Source organism: Cetorhinus maximus, chromosome 5, assembly GCF_964194155.1.
Source record: "Cetorhinus maximus chromosome 5, sCetMax3.hap1.1, whole genome shotgun sequence".
Classification (NCBI taxonomy): Eukaryota; Metazoa; Chordata; class Chondrichthyes; order Lamniformes; family Cetorhinidae; genus Cetorhinus; species Cetorhinus maximus.
The window spans coordinates 116,810,158-116,836,617 of record NC_135883.1 but is presented as its reverse complement, the minus strand read 5'-3'; the positions used below and the strand labels follow the sequence as shown (position 1 = coordinate 116,836,617).

The following is a 26,460-nucleotide window of genomic DNA, read 5'->3' as shown; positions in this document are numbered from 1 at the left end:
GTGGGCTCAGAGGGGTTATTCATGTATTTTCTGAAGTATTTAATGCAGAAAGTGTTTTAAACTTGCCTGTGTGATTGTTCGCAGTTCAGATCGATTTCCAAGAGATTTCTGTGTACTTTGAAGCTTCAGCTCACCAGTCTGTAGACAGTAATCTTTATCGGGCCTGCAGCTTTCCGGAGGCCTCCATTTAGCCTGGGTCTGGGGTCTGACATCTCCACTGGAGGCAGCTCCTCTGAGGAGGAAGGGAGGGATAGAAGAAGGAGGAGGCCAGGACTGGACAATCAGCCTCCAGGGGAGCCACCTTTGGGAGGCCAGGCGCAGGCACAAGGGGCACAGGGCCAAGAGGTTGTCCAAGGTGGAAGGGGCCGCATAAGATGCCACTATCCTGCTGCCAGGGTATACAGGCGGCGAAGCAGCTACCTCAATATGACTGAGGTGCAGTGCAGAAGGAGGCTCCAACTCTCAAGGGAAACAGTCAACTATATCTGTCAGATGATTGGCCCTGAGATCTCCTCTAACTGTGTGGGTTGACACCCCATGCCAGCAGCTCTGAAGGTCACAGTTGCCCTCCACTTCTATGCCTCTGACTCTTTCCAGGGCTCGGTGGGTGATCTTTGCGGTGTCTCCCAATCAGCTGCCCACACTTGTGTCAAGCAGGTTACAGACGCTCTGTTCAGGTGTCCTTCATCCACTTCCACTGGGACCAGGCAAGCCAGGCACAGTGAGCCAGAGGCTTTGCGGCCATTTCTGGCTTCCCCTGCGTCCAGGGTGCAGTAGGCTGTACACACGTGGCCATCAAGGCACCAGCAGGTGAGCCCGGTGCCTTCGTCAACAGGAAGGGTTTCCACTCCATGAACGTGCAGATAGTGTGTGATCACAGGATGCAGATTCTACAAGTCTGTGCAAGGTACCCAGGCAGCTCCCACGACACCTACATCCTCAGACACTCCCAGGTGCCGGGGCTCTTCAGTGCTTCAGCTCGGCTGGATGGATGGCTGCTGGGTGACAAGGGCTAACCCCTCAGAAGGTTGCTCATGACACCTCTCTGCCATCCAAGAACAGAAGCTGAGCATCGGTACAATAGAAGCCACGGCACCACAAGGGCTGTAGTGAAGAGAACCATCGGTCTTCTCAAGATGAGCTTCTGTTGCCTGGGCTGCGCAGGGGGAGCACTCCAGTGCCCCCCAGATCGCGTCTCTCTGATAGTGGTAGCATGCTGCGCTCTGCACAATCTTGCGCTGGAAAGGGGGGATGCAGTTGACAATGAAGACCTTGACGCCCTGGATGAGGCTGCACATGATGAATCCAGCAGTGGCTCAGAGGATGAGGAAATACAGGGCGATGATGAGGGGCAGCACGCCGACCCGCTATTACACCAAGGAGGCAGGGACACCCGGGACACTATAATCCAACGAAGCTTCAGCTAACTCCACACACATGGATCAGCAGGAGCAGCATTGCCTGGCGCTTCCACATGTGGCACTTAGTGCTACATCTTCCACCTCATCAGCTGCAACTAAGGGCTTAGTACAGAAACATCAATGTCCACTCAAACACTCAGGATATGTCTGTGAAACATACAAATGCAGCACAAAGGAAACACCCTCAGCCATGGTCAGAAATGTGGACTTTATTCAGTCCAACATCAAACACAAACGTCACTCAGACGTACATAACTATTTTTTCACTAATCTAGGGCCAACACAACATCACCAGTGACATACCCATTGAGTGCCTAATGTGCCTTATGCTTAGGTTTGCGTGTGCTACATCTAGGTGCCGCTCCATCACTCGGAGTGGCTTGTGAGACAGCCTGCAGACTCTGCTGTCCTGTTGGCGTCAATGACCTTGGAGGGCGTCCTCTGGCCCATGGAGCCTGTGCTGGTCCCGCCTGGGAGGGAGTGGCCAGTTCCAGAACTGGCACCTCCCCAGTTGTCGCAGCCTCAATGGAAGCAACGGTCACTGGCAGAGGGGCGGAGGAGCTGCTGCCCTCATCCGGAGCGCCCTGAGAGGAGCTCGCAGCGACGACAGGCAGCTGCTGTGCCGACATGAGGTCACATTGGACCTCCCTGCTCACTGCAGATGGATGGGCACCGAGTGCCGACGCTTGGTGCCCACAACATCTCCCACATTGGGAATGACCACATGTGGCCATTACCGCTGTGAGGGCTTGCAGGTCAGAGCGTAACCCAATCAGAAGACTCTCAATCTGATCGAAGCCCCTCTCCATGAGAGTCACCAATCTCTCACTGGAGGAAGCCTGAAGCTCTGTCCTGAGGTTCATGCCATCACTGACACTCTGCCTGGACTCCTCCACCACAGAGACCAAGTGAAGCACACCCTCATTCTACCCTGCCAGGTGCTCCCACGCACCCGGCTGCTTGTCCTGCAGCTGCTGCATTGCTGACATCTCCAGAGGCACATCATCACTGCCAGACTCAGCATGTGCCTGGACCCCTGCAATCCTCCGGCTGCTGGTGCCGTCGGCACTCTCTGTCCGTGCCACCTCCTCCAGTGATTGTGATGTGCTCTCTCTACTGTGCCCCAGGACACTAGCCGATGTTAAATTCCCCACCGAGGTGTTTGTGTCTGTGCTGGTGCCTGGCTCGCTGAAATGCTGTGCCACAAGTTGCACGTCTTGGGCCTCAGGTGTGGAGGGGGGGGCTCTGGACTTTTTGGCCGGGGCCATGTGGTGGTGATGCTGAAATTAACAACAAGGACAGTGCATCAGTTAGCGTTCAGTCAGTAACACCTTTCATCCCTTTCCCCCCCAGCCTCATAAGTCACTCACCCTTCAAGAACCGAAGGAGACGAACATTGGTGGGGTGGTAAATAGTCAAGAGAAGGCCCAAACATTAGACGTGCATACAGACAGGCTGGTCAGATGGCCTCAGGAATGCCACATGGCATGTTATGTGGCATTGGAGTGGGGAGAGTGCAGAGGTACCTGAACTGGATGCATTCTGGCCTGGAGAGTTGCAGTGCTGAGGAAACATCGCAAACACTTGCGACATTTGCCGTGGATCACAGGAGATTGAGAGGTCACATTATTGACCTTCATTCCGTTAGGAGCGGCATAGAATGGGTGGACAGAAGGCAAAATTTCCCCCTGGCGCAGGGTTGAGTAACGTGGTGACATTTATTTAAGTTGAGTGTCATGAGGTTGACAGGTGAGGGGCTGAGGAACTTTTGGACAGAGTAATGTGGGACGCACTGGCTGAAAGGGTGGCGGAGGTACAAACCCTCCTAAGATGCAATAAGTCTTTGGATGTGCAGCAGCGATGCCATGGCATGTTAGACCATGGGGATAGTGGTCACAAATGGGATAGGGCGACTTTGGAAGTTGCTAGAGACGCGAATCCTCAAGGGGCCGAGGGACCTTTGTGTATGACCCACACGTCTGACTGTATCAGTCTGTGAATGAGCAGTGTTGCTGCATTAACGATTGCAGCAACCATCAGTGCTTTGGATGGTGGGCAGACAGAGAGAATGGGACTGTGGACCTCAAATACTTGGCCGTTGCACCCCAGCCTCACAGACACCTGCTGACCTGGCCGCCTGCCTCCTCCCCAGCTCCATGGCCTGCTCCTCGTAGGTGATGAGGCGCTGCAGCACGGCGTGCCCACCACCAGTCTGCTGGCACTCCCTGAGATTGTGCTCAGTTTTTGCCTGCAGAATAGAGAAGGGGATTTATTGGGACTGATCGCTCATGTACTCTGCACGCGCATGCCGTACCCCAACCACAGTGGCCCATCTGAGGCCTCCAGCGGCTCCTGTCCACACTACTGGTGATCAGAAGATAGTACGGCTGCTCCCAACCCCCTCCCCCAACGGCCACCTTGGACACATTCGGCGTCCATCACTTTGAATACCACACGGGTCTTAGCGTCCATGGCAAGGAGGCACAACTAGGTGCGGCACCGAGGCCAGCAGATGGCTCTTGGCCATGACACCTTGAGGCTCCCCTTCCACCATCTCATCACCATCAATAAGACATGTGTTGGAGTTCTGAGTATGTGTCTAGCTGCCTCCCCTGCAGGTTGCCCCCAGACTACTCAAATGCGACCAACACCAACATATGCTACGGGGAGAACCCATCTTCTCCTCAACCACTAAGGCTGATGTAAGCATGGTCACTATCTGTTTGCCCACCCAGCGTGCGCCAAATGCCCAATGCAGTAACGACAGTAAAATGTGGGGAGCGGGAGGGGAGCTCAAAGGCTAAGGCTACCTTCTGGGTCAAATGGCCAAGGCCAACATGCTACTCACCCTTCAAGAGCGCAACAAATCATTGAAGTGCCTGCGGCACTGCGTTCCGGTGCGCCGCACATCGTCATGGGCGCTTACAGCCACTGCCACCTCCAGCCACGCCTGCCTGGTGACGTGGGGGGCCCTCCTCCTCCCATCCTCTGGATACAATCTATCCCGACGGTTGGACAGCTCTTGGAGGAGGACAGCAAGGCAGGCATCTGAGAACCGAGGGGCACGCTGGCCTCACCCCGCTGGCCTATCCTGCAGCCTGCCCCCCTCTTCCTCCTCCTGTGCCCTGAAACCAGCATGTCGCTCTCTGTCAGTGGCCATGGTGAACTGCCTCAAGGAGGCTGCCCGGCCACTCTTTATACAGACTGCCGGTTCCCCATTGGAACCGGTGGTCTGAACACGCCTGCCGCCGATTCGATTTTCCCGTTGTACACGGGAGTCGCTAACCTGCTGGGTGGGCCTTAATTGGCCTGCCCACTCAAAATGGCGGTGCGGCCCGTTTCAGCAGCGGCAATTGGCTGCCCCCTGACGCCGAGTCGGTCGGGCCCGCCCGCCTGTCAAGGGCAAAATTCTGCCTCATGATATCTGATTTTCAATAAGCGCTGTGCCACGAGTGAAGCTTCAATATGAAAATGTGATTTGTGGAGAATATATACACAGTTTACATTTTTAAACTCCACCTTCAGTAGGAAATGCAAAGGGAGTATATGGGACCAGTCAAGCCTGTGTGAGTAAAAATTAGCTACTATAATAGCACTGAGGGTGTAACTACACCACATGGACTGCAGTGGTTCAAGAAGGCAGCTCACCATCACTTTCTCAAAGACATTTAGGGATGGGCAATAAATGCTGGCCTAGCCAGTGATGCCCACATCCCATGAACAAATAAAAAAAATAGTTTGTTCAGATGTTATGAAATGTTACATTGAAATGTAATGCTTCAGTATATATCTAATATGCATTTTGCCCCATTCAAGCGGATTGTATGTTTCTATCTTTATACTGCTCCCCAGAGTGTCACCCTCAACTGAAATGTAAAGTAACTAAGCTGCTCCTGTGTTCACATCTGCCTTCTCAAATCCCAACAAGCATCTAAGATTATGTACAAACTGCAATATGTTAATCTGAGATCACTATTACACTATCTTAGTTATATGTTCTTTTCACTCAAAAGTACTACAGTTGTTCTGCATTGACGAACATCGCATCCAACCCACGTCACCACCCAAACATGCTTCAAATAGGCAATGGCATTCTCCTCAAAATGCTCCTGTCTCTTATGTCTTCCTCTGTGGTAAAGGTAAGATTTCTGAGCAATCCATTATATTTATGATTGCTACAGTATAAAATGAAGTTATCATGAGCTACAGTCAAACCAATGGCAAAGTGGAAGGAGAGTACTGTGTTCTTTGATATTCTGGCACTAAGTAGGATTCTCCTAGCTTGCATGACTGAGTAAGATATCTTCTTTGGATTATATTCACACAAAGGAATGGCTTCTGATAAAACAGTAAATTAAGTGACTGAATGTTTTTTCTCTCCACCTGTCCCAATTTTCCCAATTCCTGGCTTCTTGCAGCAGTATGGTTCCACATGTAAGGCATCCTCTGATACCTTATACACGTGGGCATTATTTATGTGTAAACTTTGCCAATGAGCGATGGCAGACTATTCAAGGTTTTGGTATCATAGCAGATCCCAATCATGCCTTCACCCATACCACCAAGTACTCCTACCCATTTTGATCATTAACTTTTGTCTTATCTCTGGCTACTTTAAGAATGATGTCCGCCATTATTGCAACTTGGCTACTATTGCAAACCTCATGAAATTGTTTGCAAACCTCAACCTTGATTTATTTTACACTATTCAGTCATTTGCAATGTACTCCTAAAATGCTCATGAATCCCTTAATATTTCTTAATTCAACAAAATCAGACTCTACCTGAATACCGCCATTAATAAAACATTTTTCTAAGCTTCATTAATTAGGTTTCCATGCCTCCATTTTACTTCTCTATCTCTCCTGAAAATATTATCGCTGGGATACTTAGTTTCCAGTTTTACTTTGGAGCCAAGTCTGGGTCAAAGCTACAGTATCGTGGGATATTGGAAGAGCTAGTACAGACTGGCTGGGCCAAATAGCCTGCTTCTGTGCTGCTCTTTACTGTAATTCTATGGGTTGAATTTTTGGGGACCACTCGTCAGAGGTAGTGACCCTGAAAATACTGGCGTGGGGCAGTTTGTCAATTTCAAGGTGCCGATCCTGGTGCCAACAATATTCAGCAGGATGGAACAGGAATCCCATTCTCCCTCCAAACCTGGCCAATTAAACTTGTTATAGAGCTACTGTTTTTTACTGCCACACTTAACTGCATAGAATGACTAACTTTATAGTCTGAGACTATACGGAACTGTTCCTGACTTCGGAGAAGGTATCCATCCTGAAATTTAAAATCACCAGTTGAGGTTTTGAGCAATAGCTTTAGTTTTCCCACCAATTGGTTTAAACCAACAACAATGTAAATCAGGCAGTTCAGAACACCCTTCAAGCTCACCACATTATGAAATCTCTTCCAGTCTCTATTATAAAATTGCCATTAGTGATGCAACTTAAACTGACATTTTCTTCTAGCTGCAATTAGAGCTATTCAACAAAATGGAGAAGAGCACTTTAGAATGACAGAACTATTCTAATTGTTCATTAGCTTCACTCTTCTTGATCAGAGCTTTTAATTTTCAATAGGTCTGCTGTCAAGCGTGCCACTGTCTCAGGAACTTGTCTCGAAATGGTAAGAGGAGAGCAACTTAATTTTATAACTATGTTTACAAGATAAACGATTGTAAACTGAGTGGTAAATTGTACACATTTTGATGTACGTAGATGCTGTTACAAGTACATTTTTATCCTTAATTTTTTCACAAATGCCTGATTAGAAGCAATTTTTGTTCAACTGCATAAGAAGAGTTCACTGTAAAAATCTTGAATTGGCTTCTGATTAATTCCTCTCTGATAAGATTGAACAGAAAGTTTTCCTTCCTAAATTAGTTCTCTGAATTGATGCTACATTTTCCAGCATGAAGCACAAAATGACCCAATTTCCAGTGAATTTTATGGACATAAACTATACTGCTGTGTGGCACAGAACTACTGAGATAAAAGTTCTAGGGTGTGAAGTTAGACCTCCTGTTGTTTTTTTATTTATTCATGGGATGTGGACATCGCTGGCTAGGCCAGCATTTATTGCCCAAACCTAATTGCCCTGGAGAAGGTGGTGGTGAGCTGCCTTCTTGGACCGCTGCAGTCCATGTAGTGTAGGTACATCCACAGTGCAGTTAGGGAGGGAGTTCCAGAATTTTGACCCAACGACAGTGAAGGAACGGCGATATATTTCCAAGTCAGGATGGTGTGTGGCTTGGAGGGGAACTTCCAGGTGGTGGTGTTCCCATCTATCTGCTGCCCTTGTCCTTCTAGATGGTAGTGGTCGTGGGTTTGGAGGTGCTGCCCAAGGAGTCTTGGTGAGTTCCTGCAGTGCATCTTATAGATGGTACACACTGCTGCTACTGTGCATCGGTGGTGAAGGGAGTAAATGTTTGTGGATGGGGTGCCAATCAAGCGGACTGCTTTGTCCTGGATGGTGTCAAGCTTCTTGAGTGTTGTTGGAGCTGCATTTGTCCAGGCAAGTGGAGGGTATTCCATTAGACTCCTGACCTGGGCCTTGCAGATAGTGGAGAGGTTTTGGGGATTCAGGAGGTGAGTTAATCATTGCAGGATTCTGAGCATCTGACCTGCTCTTGTAGCCACAGTATTTATATGGCTAGTCCAGTTCAGTTTCTGGTCAATGGTAACCCCCAGGATGTTGATAGTGGGGGATTCAATGATGGTAATGCCATTGAACATCAAGGGGCGATGGTTAGATTCTCTCCTGTTGGAGATGGTCATTGCCTGACACTTGTGTGGCGCAAATGTTACTTGCCACTTGTCAGCCCAAGCCTGGATATTGTCCAGGTCTTGCTTCATTTGGACGCGGACTCCTTCAGTATCTGAGGAGTTGTGAATGGTACTAAACATCATATAAGCATCAGCGAACAACCCCACTTCTGACCTTATGATCAAAGAATCTCAGAATTGCTAAGGTGTAGAAGGAAGCCATTCAGCCCATCGTGTCTGCACCAGCTGTCTGAACATTTTAACTTAGTACCAATCTCCTGCCCTTTCCCTGCACGTTGTTTCTGTTTAAATAATCATCCAATGCCCTCTTGAGTGCCTCAATTGAACCTGTCTCCACCACACTTCTAGGCAGTGCATTCCAAACCCTAACTACTCACTGTGCGAAAAGTTTTTTCTCGCCTCGCATTTGCTCCTTTTGCAAAACACTTTAAAACTGTGCCCTCTGTTTCTTGATCCATTTATAAGCGGCATCAGTTTCTCCCTATTTACTCTGTTCAGACACCTCATTATTTTGAAGACTTCTATCAAGTCTCCTCCCAGCCTTCTCCTCTCCATGGAAAGCAGTCCCAACTTCTCCAATCTTTCTTCATAACTGAAGTGTCTCATCCCTGGAACCATTCTTGTAAACCTCTTCTGCACTCTCTGCAATGCGTTCACATCCTTCCTATAGTGTGGCACCCAGAACTGTACCTAATACTCCAGCTGAGGTCTAACCAGTGTCTTATATAAGATCGTCATACCCTCCCTGCTCTTGTACTCTATGTCCGTATTAATGAAGCCTAGAATACTGTATGCTCTAGTAACAACTCTCTCTACCGGTACTGCCACCTTTAATGACTTATGTACACATACACCCAGGTCTCTCTGCTCCTGCACACCCTTTAGAATATCTTATTTTTATTTTATACTGTCTCTCCATGTTCTTTGTACCAAAGTGTATCACCCCACACTTCTCTGCATTGAACTTCATCTGCCACCTATCTGCCCACTCCACCAATGTGTCAATGTCCTTTTGAAGTTCGACACTGTCCTCTTCACAGTTAACAATTCTGCCAAGTTTTGCGTCATCCGCAAACTTTGAAATTGTCCCCTACACACCAAGATCTAGATCGTTTATATGTATCAGGAAGAGCAAGGGTCCCAATACCGACCCCTGGGGAACTCCACTACAATGGTTGGAAGGAAGGTCATTGATGAAGCAGCTGAAGATGCTTAGGGCTAGGACACTACCCTGAGGAACTCCTGCAGTGATGTCCTGGAACTGCGATGATTGACCTCCAAAAACCACAACCATCTTCCTTTGTGCTAGGTATGACCCCAACCAGCGGAGAGTTTTAACCCTGAGTCCCATTGATTCCAGTTTTCCTAGGGCTCCTTGATACCACACTGGGTTAAATGGGGGAGGCGGTGGCATAGTGGTATTATCACTGAACATCCAGACACCCAGGGCAATGCTCTGGGGGCCTGGGTTTGAATCCCACCATGGCATATAGTGGAATTTGAATTCAATAAAAATCTGGAATTAAAAGTCTAATGATGACCATCTAATAAAAACCCATCTGGTTCACAAATGTCCTTTAGGGTAGGAAACCTGGCGTCCTTACCTGGTTTGGCTTGCATGTGACTCCAGACCCCCAGCAATCTGGTTGACTCTTAAATGCCCTCTGAAATGCCCTAGCAAGCCCCTCAGTTGTATCAAACCGCTAAAAATCATAAAAGGAATGAAACTGGACCAACCTCGACATTGGCACTGACAACAGCAAGCTCAGCCCTGTCGACCCTGCAAAGTCTTCCTTACTAACATCTGGGGGTTTGTGCCAAAATTGGGAGAGCTGCTCACAGACTAGTCAAGCAACAGCCTCACATAGTCATACTCACATAATCATATCTTTCAGATATTGTCCCCAACACCACCACCATCCCTGAGTATGTCCTGACCCACCAGCAGAAAAGACCAAGCAGAGGTGGCGGCACAGTGGCATACAGTCGGGAGTCCTCAGCATTGATTCTGGACAACATGAAGCCTCATTGCATCAGGTCAAACATGGGCAAGGAAACCTCCTGCTGATTACCACATACCATGCTTCTATCAGCTGATGAATCAGTATTCCTCCATGTTGAACACCACTTGGAGGAAGCACTGAGGGTGGCAAGGGGGTGGAATGTTCTCTGGGTGGAGGTACTTCAAAGGCCATCACCCAAAGCAGCTCGGTAGCACCAGTACTGAATGAGCTGGACATAGCTGCTAGACTGGGCCTGTGACATGTGATGAGAGAACCAACAAGAGGGAAAAACATACTTGGCCTTGTCCTCACCGATCTACCCATCACAGATGCATCTGTCCATGACAGTATCGGTAGGAGTGACCACCACACAATCCTTGTGGAGACGAAGTCCCATCTTCACATGGAGGATGCCCTCCATTGTGTTGTGTGGCACTACCACCATGCTAAATAGGATAAATTTTGAACAGATCTAGCAAATCAAGACTGGGCATCCATGAGGTGCTGTGGCCAATCAGCAGCAGCAGAATTGTACTCAAACACATTCTGTAACCTCATGGCCCGGAATATCCCCCGCTCTACCATTACCATCAAGCCAGGGGGTCAACCATTGTTCCTTTTTTTTATCCATTCATGGGATGTGGGCTTCGCTGGCTAGGTCAGCATTTATTGCCCATCCCTAATCGCCCTTGAGAAGGTGGTGGTGAGCTGCCCTCTTGAACCGCTGCAGTCCATGTGGTGTAGGTACAACCACAGTGCTGTTAGGGAGGGAGTTCCAGAATTTTGACCCACCGACAGTGAAGGAACGGCGATATATTTCCAAGACAGGGTGGTGAATGGCTTGGAGGGGAACTACCAGGTGGTGGTGTTCCAATGTGCCTGCTATCCTTGTCCTTCTAGATGATAGCGGTCATGGATTTGGAAGGTGCTGTCTAAGGAGGCTTGATGAATTTCTGCAGTACATCTTATAGATGGTACACACTGCTGCCACTGTGTGTTGGTGGTAGAGGCAGTGAATGTTTGTGGATGGGGTGCGAATCAAGCGGCTGCTTTTTCCTGGATGTTGTCCAGCTTCTTGCGTATTGTTGGAGCTGCACTCACCAGGCATGTGGAGAGTATTCCATCACACTCTTGACCTGTGCCTTGTAGATGGTGGACAGACTTTGGGGAGTCAGGAGGTCAGTTACTCATCACATGATTCCTAGCCTCTGAGCTGCTCTTATAGCAACAGTATTTATGTGGCTAGTCCAGTTCAGTTGTTAGTCAATGGTAACCCCCAGGGTGTTGATAGTGGGGGATTCAGTGATGGTAATGCCATTGAATATCAAGGGGCGATGGTTGGATTCTCTCTTGTTGGAGATGGTCATTGCCTGACACTTGCGAGGTGTGAATGTTGTTTGGCACATGTTAGCCCAAGACTGGATATTGTCCAGGTCTTGCTGCATGTAGACATGGGCTGCTTCAGTATCTGAGGAGTTGCGAATGGTGCTGAACATTGTGCAATCTTCAGCGAACACCCTCACTTCCAACCTTATGATGGAAGGGAGGTCATTGATGAAGCAACTGAAGATGGTTGGGCTGAGGACACTACCCTGAGGAACTCCTGCAGTGATGTCCTGGAATTGAGATGATTGACCTCCAACAACCACAACCATCTTCCTTTGTGCTAGGTATGACTCAAACCCGCAGAGAGTTTTCCCCAATTCCCATTGACTTCAGTTTTGCTAGAGCTCCTTGATACCACATTCTGGTAGATGCGGCCTTGATGTCAAGGGCAGTCACTCTCATCTCACCTCAGGAGTTCAGCTCTTTTGTCCATGTTTGAAACAAGGCGGTAATGAGGTCAGGAGCTGAGTGGCCCTGGCGGAACCCAAACTGGGCATCAGTGAGCAAGTTATTTCTAAGCAAGTGCTGCTTGATAGCATTATTAATGACTCTCCCGTCACTTTACTGATGATCAAGAGTAGACTGATGGGGCAGTAATCGGCCCGGTTCGATTTGTCCTGATTTTTGACATACCTGGCCAAATTTCCACATTGCTGGGTAGATGCCAGTGTTGTAGCTTAGCAAGTTCTGGAGCACAAGTCTTCAGTACTATTGCTAGAATATTGTCAGGGCTCATGAAGCATGCAGGAGGGCTACTTAAAATGAAGTGTCAACCTGGTGAGGCTACAACACAGGACTACTTGTGATTGACAGAGCTAAGCAATCCCACAACCAAAGGATCAGATCTAAGCTCTGCTGTCCTGCCACATTCAGTTGTGAAAGTTGGTGGACAATCAAACAACTCACTGGAGGAGGCTCCACAAATATCCCCATCCTCAATGATGGGGGAGCCCAGCACATCAATGCAAAAGATGAGGCTGAAGCATTTACAACAGCCTTCAGCCAGAAGCACTGACTGGATGATCCATCTCAACCTCCTCCAGAGGTCGCCAGCATCACAGATGCCAGTCTTCAGCCATTTCGATTCACTCCACATGACATCAAGAAGCTGCTAAAGGCATTGGATACTGCAAAGGCTATCAGAACCAGATGGGCTCTTATGACTTCATTGCCTTTTCTAATTCCAGATTTCTATTTAATTCAAATTTCACCATTTGCTGTGATGAGATTTGAATCCAGGTTCCCTGAGCATTATCCTGGGCCTCTGGATTACTAGCTCAGTGAAAATACCACTATACCACTGCCTCCCCACCCCTCCCCAGTTACTTCTCTGTTCCTTAGCATTGAGCAAAACAAAACCTGCAAAATCTTAATTGAGACATGTAAGGAATTGACATTTGAGTGTCAATGTTCGAAGACAATATCACCAGCATTATAGCGACAAAAATGCCTACAGTCTCACTTTCTTAGACCATAGTTTAAATTTCTAAAGCAGTATCATGCATGTTCTTTATGGAACTGGATAGCTAAAATCTGTAAAATTGTTTTTTACATTGCAATTAGTGAGGTTCCAGATCTGGCTGCTCCTGATACACAGATCTGCTGTATATGGTGACAACTCCAGAGTAAACTTGTTATATTCACAAGGGCTGGCAACAAGGAAGATACAGTGAAATAAAAGTCTTTCTAGCAGCTAACTATAATAAATCTGGCAACTTTTTTTGAGTTTTTAAAAAAATGTATAAAAACCAAGTGCAGAATTTTCTGGCTGATGTGCGAGTGGCAGAGCCCGCAAGTCAGCGCTTAAAATGTCGTGCGCTGACATCGCGCGAGCGTCCCGATGTCAGTGCGCGTGGCATCGCAACATTCAGTCAGCGGACGCGCTCAGCAGCGGGACGCTCGCCCACCATTAATTAAAGGCCTCATTAAGGCCCTTAACTTGCCAATTGTCGAGGAACTTCGGGTCAGCGCACGGGCCCAACGGGCAGGATGGTAGGAGATTTTTTAATAAAAGTCATGCACTGGTGGGAATTGTGGACTCAGAGGGGTTGTTCATGTTTTCCACGAAGTTTTAATTGCTGAAAGTGTTTAAAAGTTGCCTGTGTGATTGTTAGCAGTTCACATCGATTAAAGAGCTTTTTGTGTACTTTGAAACCAGTATGCAGACAGTAATCTTTCTTGGGCCTGCAGCTTTCTGGAGGCCTCCATTTTGCCTGGGGGTATGGATTCTGACATCTCCACTGGAGGCAGCTCCTCTGAGGAGGAAGGGAGGGATAGAATAAGGAGGAGGTCAGGAGTGGACAATCAGCCTCCAGGGGAGCCACCCTTGGGAGGCCAGGCGCAGGCACAAGGGGCGCAAGGCCAAGAGGTTGTCCAAGGTGCAAGGGGCTGCAGAAGATGCCACTATCCTGCTGCCAGGGTATACAGGCGGCGAAGCAGCTACCTCAATATGACTGAGGTGCAGTGCCGAAGGAGGCTCCAACTCTCAAGGGAGACAGTCAACTATATCTGTCAGATGATTGGCCCTGAGATATCTCCTAACTGTGTGGGAGGACACCCCATGCCAGCGGCTCTGAAGCTCACAGTTTCCCTCCACTTTTATGCCTCTGACTCCTTCCAGGGCTCGGTGAGTGATCTTTGAGGTGTCTCCGAATCAGCTGTCCACACTGTGTCAAGCAGGTTACAGACGCTCTGTTCAGACGGGTATCCACCTTCATCCACTTCCGCTGCGACCAGGCAAGTCAGACACAGCGAGCCAGAGGCTTCGCGGCCATTGCTGGCTTCCCCCGTGTCCAGGGTGCAATAGACTGCACACATGTGGCCATCAAGGCACCAGCGGGTGAGCCCGGTGCCTTCGTCAACAGGAAGGGCTTCCACTCCATGAACGTACAGATAGTGTGTGATCACAGGATGCTGATTCTACAAGTCTGTGCAAGGTACCCAGGCAGCTCCCACGACGCCTACATCCTCAGGCACTCCCAGGTGCCGGGGCTCTTCAATGCTCCGGCCCGGCTGGATGGATGGCTACAGGGTGACAAGGACAATACCCTCAGAAGGTGGCTCATGATGCCTCTCCGCCATCCAAGAACAGAAGCTGAGGAGCACTACAATAGGAGCCACGGCACCACAAGGTGGAGAGAGCCATCGGTCTTCTCAAGATGAGCTTTCATTGCCTGGACCGCTCAGGGGGCGCACTCCAGTACCCCCCAGATCACGTCTCTCTGATAGTGGTAGCATGCTGCGCTCTGCACAATCTTGTGCTGGAAAGGGGGATGCAGTTCACGATGAAGACCTTGACGCACTGGATGAGGCTGCACATGTTGAATCCAGCAGTGGCTCAGAGGATGAGGAAGCACAGAGCGATGATGAGGGGCAGCACGCCGACCCGCTACTACACAAAGGAGGCAGAGACACCCGGGACAATTCAATCCATCACACATTCAGCTAGCTCCACACACATGGATCAGCAGGAGCAGCATTGCCTGGTGCTTCCACACGTGGCACTTAGGTGTTACATCTTCCACCACATCAGCTGCAACTAAGGGCTTAGTACAGAAACATCAATGTCCACTCAAACACTCAGGATATGTCTGTGAAAAAGACAAATGCAGCACAAAGGAAACACCCTCAGCCATGGTAAGAAAAATGGACTTTATTATGTCCAAAACATAACAGACACTTCTCCATTGCAAACATAAATATTTTGTTCCCTATTCTAAGGCCAACACAAAATCACCAGTGACATACCCGTGGAGTGCCTAACGTGCCTTATGCTCAGGTTTGTGGGTGCTACGTCTAGGTGCCGCCCCATCGCTCGGAGTGGCTGTGAGGCAGCTGCTGACTCTGCTGTCCTGTTGGCCTCGATGACCTGGGTGGGCGTCCTCTGGCCCGTGGAGCCTGTGATGGCCCTGCCCGGGAGGTAGTGGCCAGTTCCAGAACTGGCACGTCCCCAGCTGTAGCAGCCTCAACGGAAGCAATGTTAGCTGGCAGAGGGGCAGAGGAGCTGCTGCCCTCATCCTGAGAGGAGCTCGCAGCGACGACAGGCAGCTGCTGCGCCGACATGAGGTGCCATTGGACCTCCCTGCTCACCACAGATGCATGGGCACCGAGCGGCAACACTTGGTGCCCAGAACATCTCCCACGTTGCGAATGACCACCAGCCAACAGTGAGGACTTGCAGGTCAGAGCGTAACCCAATCAGAAGATTTTCCATCCGATCGAACCCCCTCTCCAAGAGAGTCGCCAATCTCTCAATGGAGGATGCCTGAAGCTCTGCCCTGAGGTTCATGCCTTCGCTTACAGTCTGCCTGGACTCCTCCATTGCGGAGACCAACTGAAGCTCCCACAATTCCTGCCACTTCTCCTGCAACTGCTGCATTGGTGATAACTCCAGAGGCACGTCATCAGTGCCGGACTCAGCATGTGCCTCGTCCTCTGCAGCCCTCAGGCTGCTGGCGCCATCGGCTCTCTCTGTACCTACCATCTCCTCCAGCGATCGTGAAGTGCCCTCTCCACTGTACCCCGGGACACTAGCCGACGGTAAAGTCCCCACCGAGGTGTTTGTGTGTGCGCTGGTGCCTGGCTGGCTGAAATGATGTGCCGCAAGTTGTACATCTTGGGCCTCAGGTGTGGATGGGGGGCCGCGGTGTCTATGGGCACAGCCTTGTGGTGGTGATGCTGAAACTAACAACAAGGACACTGCATCAGTTAGCGTTTAGTCAGTTAAACCTTTCATCCCTTTCCCCCCCAGCCTCATAAGTCGCTCACCCTTCAAGAACCGAAGGAGACGAACATTTGTGGGGTGGAAAAGAGTCAAGAGAAGGCCCAAACATTAGACACGCATACAGACAGGCTGGTCAGATGGCCTCAGGAATGCCACATGGCATGTTATGTACCATTGGAGTGGGGAGAGTGCAGAGGTTCCTGATCTGGATGCATTCTGGCCTGGATAGTTGCGGTGCTGAGGAAATATCGCAAACACTTGCAATATTTGCCGTGGATCACAGGAGATTGAAAGGTCACATTATTGACCTTCATTCCGTTAGGAGGGGCATAGACTGGGTGGGCAGAAGGCAACATTTCCCCTTGGCGCAGGGATGAGTAACGTGGTGGCATTTATCTGAGTTGAGTGCCATGAGGTTCACAGCTGAGGTGCTGAGGACGTTTTGGACAGAGTAATGTGGGGCGCACTGGCTGAAAGGGTGGTGGAGGTCCCAAACCCCCTAAGATGCAATAAGTCTTTGGCTGTGCAGCAGTGATCCAATGGCATGTTAGACCATGGTGATAGTGGTCACGAATGGGATAAGGTGACTTTGGAAGGTGTTGGAAACGCAAATCCTCAAGGGGAGGAAGGACCTTTGTGTATGACCCACACATCAGAATGTCTCAGTCTGTGAATGAGCAGTGTTGCAGCATTAACGATTGCAGCAACCATCAGTGGTTTGGATGGTGGGCAGACAGAGTGGATGGGACTGTGGACCTCAAATACCTGCCCACTGGACCCTAGCCTTGCCGCCACCTGCAGCCCTGGCCGCTTGCCTCCTCCCCAGCTCCATGGCCTGCTCCTCAAAAGTGGTGAGGCGCTGGAGCAGGGCGTGCCCACCTCCAGTCCTCTGTTGCTCCCACTGATTGTGTTCACTTTTTGCCTGCAGAACAGAGGCTGATCGCTCATGTACTCTGCACGCGCATACCGCACCCCAACCACAGTGGCCCATCTGAGGCCTTCAGCGGCTCCTGTCCACACTACTGGTGATCAGTCCCCAGAAGATAGTACGGCTGGTCCCAACTCCCTCCCCCAACGGCCACCTTGGACACATTCGGCATCCATCACTTTGAATAGTACACGGGTCTTAGCGCCCATGGCAAGGAGGCGCAACTAGGTGCGGCACCGATGCCAGCTGATGGCACTTGGCCACCACACCTTGAGACACCCCTTGCACCATCTCATCTCCATCAATAAGACATGTTGGAGTTCTGAGTACGTGTCTAGCTGCCTCCCCTGCAGGTTGCCCCCAGACTACTCAAATGTGACAAACACCAACATATGCTGCGGGGAGAACCCACCTCCTATCCCCAACCACTAAGGCTGATGTAAGCATGGTCAGTACCCATTTTCCCACCCAGCATGTGCCAAATGCCCAATACAGTAACGACAGCAACATGTGGGGAGTGGAAGGGGAGCTCAAAGGCTAAGGCTGCCTTCTGGGTCAAATGGCCAAGACAGACATGCTACTCACCCTTCCAGAGCGCAGAAAATCATTGAATCTCTTGCGGCACTGGGTGCCTGTGCACTGCACTTCATCATGGGCGCTGACAGCGTCACCCACCTCCTCCCACGCCTGGTTGGTGACATGGGGGGCCCTTCTCCTCCCATCATCTGGATACAATATAACCCGACGGCTGGACACCTCTTGCAGGAGGACAGCAAGGCAGGCATCGGAGAATCGAGGGGCACAGTGGCCCCCAGCTGGCCTCTCCTGCAGCCTGCCCCCCTCCTCCTGCCCCTGCTCCTGTGGAACCACAGCTGCCCCTCTCTCTCTCCACGAGTGGCCATGGTGCACTGCCTCAAACAGGCTACCTGGCCACATCTTTATACAGGCTGCCATTCTCCATGGGAGTCGCTAACCCACTGGGCGGGCCTTAATTAAAGATTTAGTGGCCTTAAAAGCGGATAAATCCACAGGCTGGGATGAGATGTATCCCAGGCTTTTGAGGGAGGTAAGGGAAGAGATATCAGGGGCCCTGGCAATAATTTTCAAATCCTCTTTGGCCACAGGTGAGGTGCCAGAGGACTGGAGGACTGCTAACATTGTCCCATTATTAAAAAAGGGAGGAAGGGATAGACCAGGAAATTACAGGCCAGTCAGTCTAACCTCGGTGATGAGGAAGTTACTAGAAAGAATTCTGAGGGACAGAATATATCTGCACTTGGAGAGACACGGATTAATCAGGGATAGTCAGCATGGATTTGTTAAGGGAAGATCACATTTGACAAATTTGATTTAATTTTTTGAGGAGGTAACCAGTTGTGTTGATGAGGGTAATGCATATTGATGTGGCCTACATGGTCTTTAGCAAGGCTTTTGACAAGGTCCCTCATGGCAGACTGGTCAAGAAAGTAAGAACCCATGGGACCCAAGGCAAAGTGGAACCTTGGATCCAAGGGGCAGGAAGCAGAGGGCGATGGTAGAGGGACGTTTCTGTGACTGGAAGTCTGTTCCAGTGGGATTCCACGGGGCTCAGTGCTGGGCCCTTGCTGTTTGTAGTGTAGATAAATGATTTGGACTTAAATGTAGGGGGTATGATCAAGAAGTTCACAGATTACACGAAAATTGGTAGTGTGGTAAATATTGAGTAAACTGCAGGAGGATATCAATGGACTGGTCAGGTGGGCAGAGCAGTGGCAAATGGAATTCAATCTGGAAAAGTGTGAGGTAATGCACTTGGGGAGGCTAACAAGGCAAGGGGTTACACAATGAATGGTAGGATCCTGGGAGGTACTGAAGATCAGAGGGACCTGGGTGTGCATATCCATAGATCCCTGAAGGTAGCAGGGCAGGTACGTAAGGTGGTTAAGAAGGAATATGGGATATTTGCCTTTATTAGCCAAGGCATAGAATACAAGAGCAGGGAGGTTATGTTGGAACTGTGTACAACACTAGTTAGGCCACAACTGGAGTACTGTTGTGCAGTTCTGGTCACCACATTATAGAAGGATGTGATTGCACTGGAGAGGGTGCAGAGGAGATTTACCAGGATGCTGCCTGGGCTGGACGGTCTCAGCTATGAGGAAAGATTGGATAGGCTGGGGTTGTTTTCCTTGGAGCAGTGAAGGTTGAGAGTGGACCTGATAGACGTGTATAAGATTATGAGGGGCATAGATAGAGTGGATAGGAAGGCATTTTTTCCATTAGTAAAGGGGTCAATAACCAGGGGGCATACATTTAAGGTAAGAGATAGAAGGATAAGAGGGGAATTGTCAAGAAATATTTTCACCCAGAGGGTGGTGGGAGTCTGGAACTCACTGCCTGAAAGGCTGATTGAGTCAGAAACTCTCGTAACATTTAAGACATATTTAGATATTCACTTGCATTGCCATAGCCTCCAGGGCTATGGGCCAAGCACTAGAAAATGGGATTATTGTAGTCAGATTTTTGTTGACTGGCGTGGACATGATGGGCCAAATGGCCTCCTGTGTTGTAAACATCAATGAGTCTATGAGTCTACATCCACTTAGGAGGTTAGTACGTTTCCCATGACTTTAATGGATCACTGTTGGTCCATGTCCTTGCTTTGCACCCCACCAGCCTCCACATTCAAAGGATCATTCTCTGCCATTTACGCCACCTCCAGCATTGTGCAACCACCAACACATCTACCGTTCCTCTCCCTTGTCGGCATGCCAAAGAGACCGTTCCCTCTGTGACACCCTGGTCTGCTCCACTATCACCCCCAACACCTCGTCCCCTTCCCACGGCACCTTCCCATGCAATCACAAGAGGTGTAACACCTGTCCTTTTACCTCCTCTCTCCTCACCGCCAAGGCTCCAAAAATTCCTTCCAGGTGAAGCAGCGATTTACTTGTACTTTTTTCAATTTAGCATATCAAACGCAGATTGGGTAACTGCTTTGCGGAACATTTCCACTCAATCTGCAAGCATGTCCCTGAGCTTCCAGTGCTTGCCATTTTAATTCACCACCTTACCCTTACACTTCTGTCCTTGACCTGCAGTGTTCCAGTGACGCTGAACACAAGCTTGAGGAATAGCACCTCACCATCACCATCGTTCAGCTCACCATCACCGTCGTTCAGCTCACCATCACCATCTCAAGGGTAATTTGAGATGAGCAATAAATGCTGGATTGGCCAGTGACACCCACATCGCATGAACGAATAAAACAAATTTGACACTGTACACCCTTCTGGACTCAATAATTTCAGACCATGAACTGTGACCCCGATTTTGATTCTGTTTTATTGCCAGTTTGAATCTTGTTTTTCATGATCTTGCTTTTGAGCAGAGCTGTTCATTATTCTTTCATTTACACTCACTCTGGACAAATGTTTTTTGTGCCTTTATTACAACCATTAACACTCCTTTTGCCTTTTGTTCCATGACATCTTTGTCAAATTTCCTCTCCTGCACTCTATCCTATCCCAGACCTTCCCTTTTGTTCTTCCTCACCCTCTCCACTTTCAACAGCATATGATCAATGGCATTTCAACCCTCCTTCAGTTCTGAAGAAGAGTCATATTCAACTCAAAACATTAACTCAGTTTCACTCTCCACAGATGCTGCCAGACCTCCCGAGTATTTCCAGCACTTTCTATTTTTACTTCAGAGTTCTAGCATCCACAGTATCTTGTTTTTGTTATTGACCTGAGCTTCAGTTTAAATTATCCAGAATGAATCTCAGATAACATTTCAGACAGGACGATTAGAAAACGTACAACCAATACAAGTTGCAAAGCAATTTATCATTAAAAACTAACAAACTGAAACATTGACATTGCTTTCAAGCTTAGTTGAAACATAGATACCAATCAATATATGTCTCTTCAGATCTCATTAGCCAAGCTCTCATCAGGTGCCGGAGAAGTTGGCAAGCTCCCTAGTTACAAGTTGATGTCTGTCTTCAAGTGATTAATTGACCCTTTCTCAGTGTTTTTTATGCTGCAGTCATGATTTAACTTTTCACGTTGTTTTAGTTATAATATGGAAACCTACTTGAGAATATTCACTATAATGTCTTAGTCCCATTCAAAATGCAATGTGATCACAGGATACTCCCTCCAGTCTTTCAAGAATGAACAGTTAAAAAATTCTGATCAGCAATCCAACACCACGTCAGGCTATTAATAATTATTGAAAAGGAAAACCCAACTTTCAAGTTAAACAGGATCTAGTAACATGGCTACAGCTTTTAATAGGAAAGGCAGGTGGTGGATCTCTCCTTTGGTTGAATAACTCTTACTGTATTGTAAAGTGCCACATCATTGTGTTGACATTTTCTGTGACATTGTATATTTGCTGAATGAATTAAATTCATAGATGAGTTGTGTCTACAACAATGGTGCACTATTGTCGCACTTGGCTTCACAGACTACGAAAAACTTGTGTGTCGCTGTAATACAAACACTAAATTTTGCAGTATTATTGGCGTGTTGCTGCACTGATATCAAAACTTTCAACAGTGAACTCCATAGTGGGATTAAATAACAACAACTTATATTCATATAGCACCTTTAACATGATGAAACATCCCAAGGCACATCACAGAAGCATTATAAGCGAGGTATGATAGCGAGTCACATAAGGAGATATTGGATCAGATGATTAAAAGTTGGACAAAGAGACAGGTTTTAAGGAGCAAAGTGAGGTAGAGAGGCAGAGAGGGGTAGGGGGGGAATTCCAGAGCTGAAGGCACAGCCGCCCACCAATGGCAGAGCAATTATAAGTGGGAATGCACGAGAGTCCAGAATTAGAGGAACGCAGGTACCTTGGAGAGTTGTAGGGCTGGAGGGGATTACAATGATAGGGAGGGATAAGGCCATGGAGGGATTTAAAAACAAGGATGAGAATTTTAAAGTCAAGATTTGCTTGACCTGGAGTCAATGTAGGTCAGCGAGCACAGGGGTGACAGGGGAACCAGACGTGCTGTGAGTTAAGACACAGGCGGCCGAGTTTTGAATGATCTTACATTTACACAGTATCATGTGGGAGTCCAGCCAGCAGTGTATTGGAATAGTTGAGTCTTAGAGGTAATGAGAGAGGAAGTCAGGCAGTGTTACAGAAGTGGAATAAGCAGGCTTAGTGATGTCATGGGTATGAGGTCGGAACTTCATCTTAAGATCAAGTGTGACACAAAGGTTGTGAACAGACTGGCTTAATCTCAGACTGTTGTCAGGGAGTGGGATAGGATCAGTAGCTAGGAGTTTGGAACGGGGACCAAAAACAATGGTTTCAGTCTTCTCAAAATTTAATTGGAGGAAATTTCTGCTCATCCAGTACTGGATGTCGGATAAGCAGTCTGATAATTTATAACAGTATTCACCTTTCCCTGGTCTACTCATTGAAACATAGAAATATAGAAACATTTATGGCACAGTAGGGCACCATTTGGCCCATTGAGTCCATGCCAATGAAAAAGAGCTATCCAACCTAATCCCACTTGCCAGCTTTTGGGCCATAGCCTTGTAGATTTGAGTGCACCTTCAAGTAGTTTTAAAATATGATATGGGTTTCTGCCTCTATCAATCTTTCATCTACTGAGTTCTAGCCCGGACTGGGTGAAAGGAATTCTCCTCGGACTCCTCTCTAATTCTTCTACCAAACACTTTAAATCAATGCCCTCTTTGCTAAGGAAAATAGGTCCTTCCTATCCACTCCAAGTAGGTCTTTCAATTTTATACACATCAATTAATTCTCCGCTCAACCTCCTCTGTCTATTAATAACTCCTCCTAGCTAAAATTATCCATTCCTGGCAACATTCCTGTAAACCTCCTCTGTATCCTCTCTGGGGTATAGATTGTATCTTTCCTGTAATGTGCTAACCAAAACTGTACTATAGCTGTGGCCTAACTAGTATTTTATACGATTCTAGCATAAGCTCCTTGCTCTTCTACTCTCTGCATGTCTAATAAAGGAAAGTATCCCTTCTAAATCACCTTATCCACATGCTCTGCTAACTTCAGGGACATGTGGGCATGCATTCCAAAGTCCCTCTGTTCTTCTACACTTCTTAGAATCCTAATATTTGTTGTTTGAACTCGTTTGTTTTCTCTCCCCAAATACATTACCACACACTTCTCAGATTGAATCCCATTTGCCATGACTCTGGCCATATGACCAGTCCATTGATGGTTAAGTTGTAACCTACAGCTTTTTTCCTCACTGTCAGCTACATGTCCAATTTTTGTCTCATCTGCAAACTTCTTAATCATGCCCCTCCATTCTTGTCTAAATCATTGATATGTGCCACAATAAGTAAGAGACCTACTACTGTTATAATCCCTGTAGTGACCAATAACTTTGAACAAGAGATCTGAATTCCCAGTGACCAACTTTAAGGAATTGCACAAGATTTCAAGTTTTAAAACTTTTACTGCAATAAACAAACTAAAAGCAACTATGACTAAACACTATCTAGTATGCAATTAATATTCTAAACAACAGAAAAGATAATATTATTGTCTTAATGTGGCCAATAACCCCATGCTGCATATATATATACACCACAGAACACTCACCACAAGATTAAAGTCTTTATAGGAAACTGTCACAGCCGCTCCCAGCTTCCAATGGGTTCATGTCTCCCAATTTTGCTGAGCTGTAACCTTCCTTAACTGTTGAAGGTCCTTTACCTTAGTCTCCAGAGAATTCCCAAACCAACTTTCAGCAGTAAGGTCCACCCTGGTGATTTCTTCTCCCAGCCTCGCCGGGGCAAATCTTCCAGATTCTTTAGATTGCCACGGGATACGTATCTTCGACCAGAGACTGTCCTCCCTCCCACATTCTGCCTGATAGCTTGCAAAGGGTTTGTAGCCTTCTCCACTCTGCTGAGCACATCAGTTTCAGCATTTTGTCTCTGTGAGACCTGTCTCCTTCTCGCTGCCCAAAAAAACTCTTGAGACAGAAAGTCTGTCCACAGTCAGCCCAACTGCTCATGCCTTTGTTTTCAGGTGTGAAAAGTTTACAGCTTGCTCTCAGTAAATCTCAACATGGGCCCCCAATCTCCATGGTAACCAAGCCACACAGGTTTGTTGTCGAGCAGAACTCATAGCATATTACATGACTCTCTTCAATATTCCATTTTACCTTAAATTAAAGAGAGTTCAAAACATAATCAACTTATAATACCTCATAATCATAACACCTCTCACTAAAATATGGAAAATTATTACTGAGGTTTATAGGAGTTCTGGGAATTCTAACTCTTCCAAATGAGTGTTCATTTTACTACTGGTGGCTTCACTTTCCATCATTCGTCATAGCAAATCTCCTTTCTCATTTTGAGTAGGTTTTACATGCCCTGGGTTAGAAAATTGTATATATGGTTTCGTCTGGTTAGCTTTGTTTAGAACAACATTGTCATCAGGGAATGGACCTTTTAATACAGACTTCGAACCACCCTGTTCAGGTCTTAACTGACTGAGCTAACCCAATGCTGGTGCTCTCAATGTGCTGTCCCACTCATAGAACTGACAGGCTGTGCGCTGAAATCTCACCTGAGGGATCTGTCTGCTGACCAGCTCTTTACTTGAGCATTAGCTTGGTGCTATGTCTCCAAAGCTTTTCTTTGCATTAACCACGCTGCATTCTCAACACTGTCCAATGCTGCAACTTCATTGTGGCCTGACCAAAATGTCAAGAGTCTTCTCATGCCACGTAGCATGATCTAAGGCTGATCACCATGTCATGTCATTATAAGGATATAATACCTTGGGCTTATTTGCTGTTCAAGATACAAGGACCTATCGCTCATAAGGGATTGGGTAAACATGTGTGGGTTCATTTATTAAGACTAGTTACATGAGAACAGTTATACATAGGTATAAAGCTTGAAAGTATCAGAGCTGTGTGTGTGCGCTCTCCTCAAAGCAAAAGTGAAACTAAGACTGGAGACCATGACACATTTCTCTTCTGGTGATGTCAGGCTGATAGTGCTAATGGCATATTACAACAATTTCCTCTCATATTTATCTTATCCAATATTTCACGCTCCTTCTCCTTAACTATAATGTCTGCTTCGTCCCTCTCTTTTGTGTAGAGAGACACAAAGTATTTATCCAGAACCATGCCCATTACTTTCGCCTCTACAAACACGATGGCTCATAACTTCTGAGATCTGGGGTGTCATAACTGGGGCGGGGGGAGTCGTGGGGGTACCCCAAAGATGAGCTGGAGAACCCTTGCCAGAAATCCTCAGGTAAGGATTGCACCATAATTGCCTGGGATGTTCAAACTTCGGTTGGGCAATTGCCCTGCAATGGGAACCATCCCATAGGACATAATTCACAAACTTCGGATGGTTCCATCTCTCTTACAGTAATAGTTACCCAGAAAAAGTTGGAAGAATTATAACCACTTTTAACTCCTGGGAAACCAGGGTGCTGACCGCCCAACCCGCAATGGAATACCCCCCAGTCCCCCCAACCCTCCACAGAACCCCCCAGCTACCCCCCCCACCATGGGACTCTGCACACATCCTGACCACCCCCATGGGACCCCCACCCCCAACTGCCACCCCAAACCCCCAACACCCTTGAACCCCTCCCATGGGACACCCCACAAGACTCCCAGACAGCCCTTCCCTCCCCCCCACTGACCACACCCCAAGTGATTGCCCCCCCACCCCACTGACTACCTGACCCCCACCCCTTTACTGACCATCTGTAGTAATCTGATATGTAGTATACCTTTAAGACAAGTATTGTAATAAAAGGCCACATAATCTTAATATCCAATAGCAGAGTAGCACGGGCTACCTCTATGTAAACAAGTCTTGAGTTAGTCACTAATGAGTGAAGACAGAGTTTTATGTTGTCAGCACACCAGTGTAGCTGCTGAGTTTAGTTTGTAAATAAACAGCATGTGTTTATTCTAACAACGATCTCCAGATGTTCTCTGTCTCTGTACCAACTCAGTCACCCTGAAATAAGCACACAATCCATATCCTTTAGCCCCCAAAAACCAAGGGCACTGGATCCAACACCACCCAAAACTCACCCCCCCACTGGTAGGTCCATTTGACTGTGTGGGGTATTATAGCCAAGCCCATTTATGTTTTAACACACAATCCGCATACGCATTTCACAGCAGGCTCTCTGGGTATTGCCTTCATCCAAGCATATTTAA

At 47.8% G+C, this 26,460-nt stretch overlaps 1 protein-coding gene across 1 annotated transcript in view; it reads left to right on the top strand.

The window, feature by feature from the left end:
* The window catches only part of LOC144680868 (uncharacterized), a 101,984-nt gene that overhangs the window by 53,352 nt on the left and 22,172 nt on the right, over positions 1-26,460 (top strand). Inside the window, exons 7-8 of the mRNA XM_078542344.1 lie at positions 5,435-5,560; positions 7,007-7,052. Of these exons, the coding sequence (XP_078398470.1) occupies positions 5,435-5,560; positions 7,007-7,052 (172 nt within the window). The remainder of the gene's footprint in view (positions 1-5,434; positions 5,561-7,006; positions 7,053-26,460) is intronic.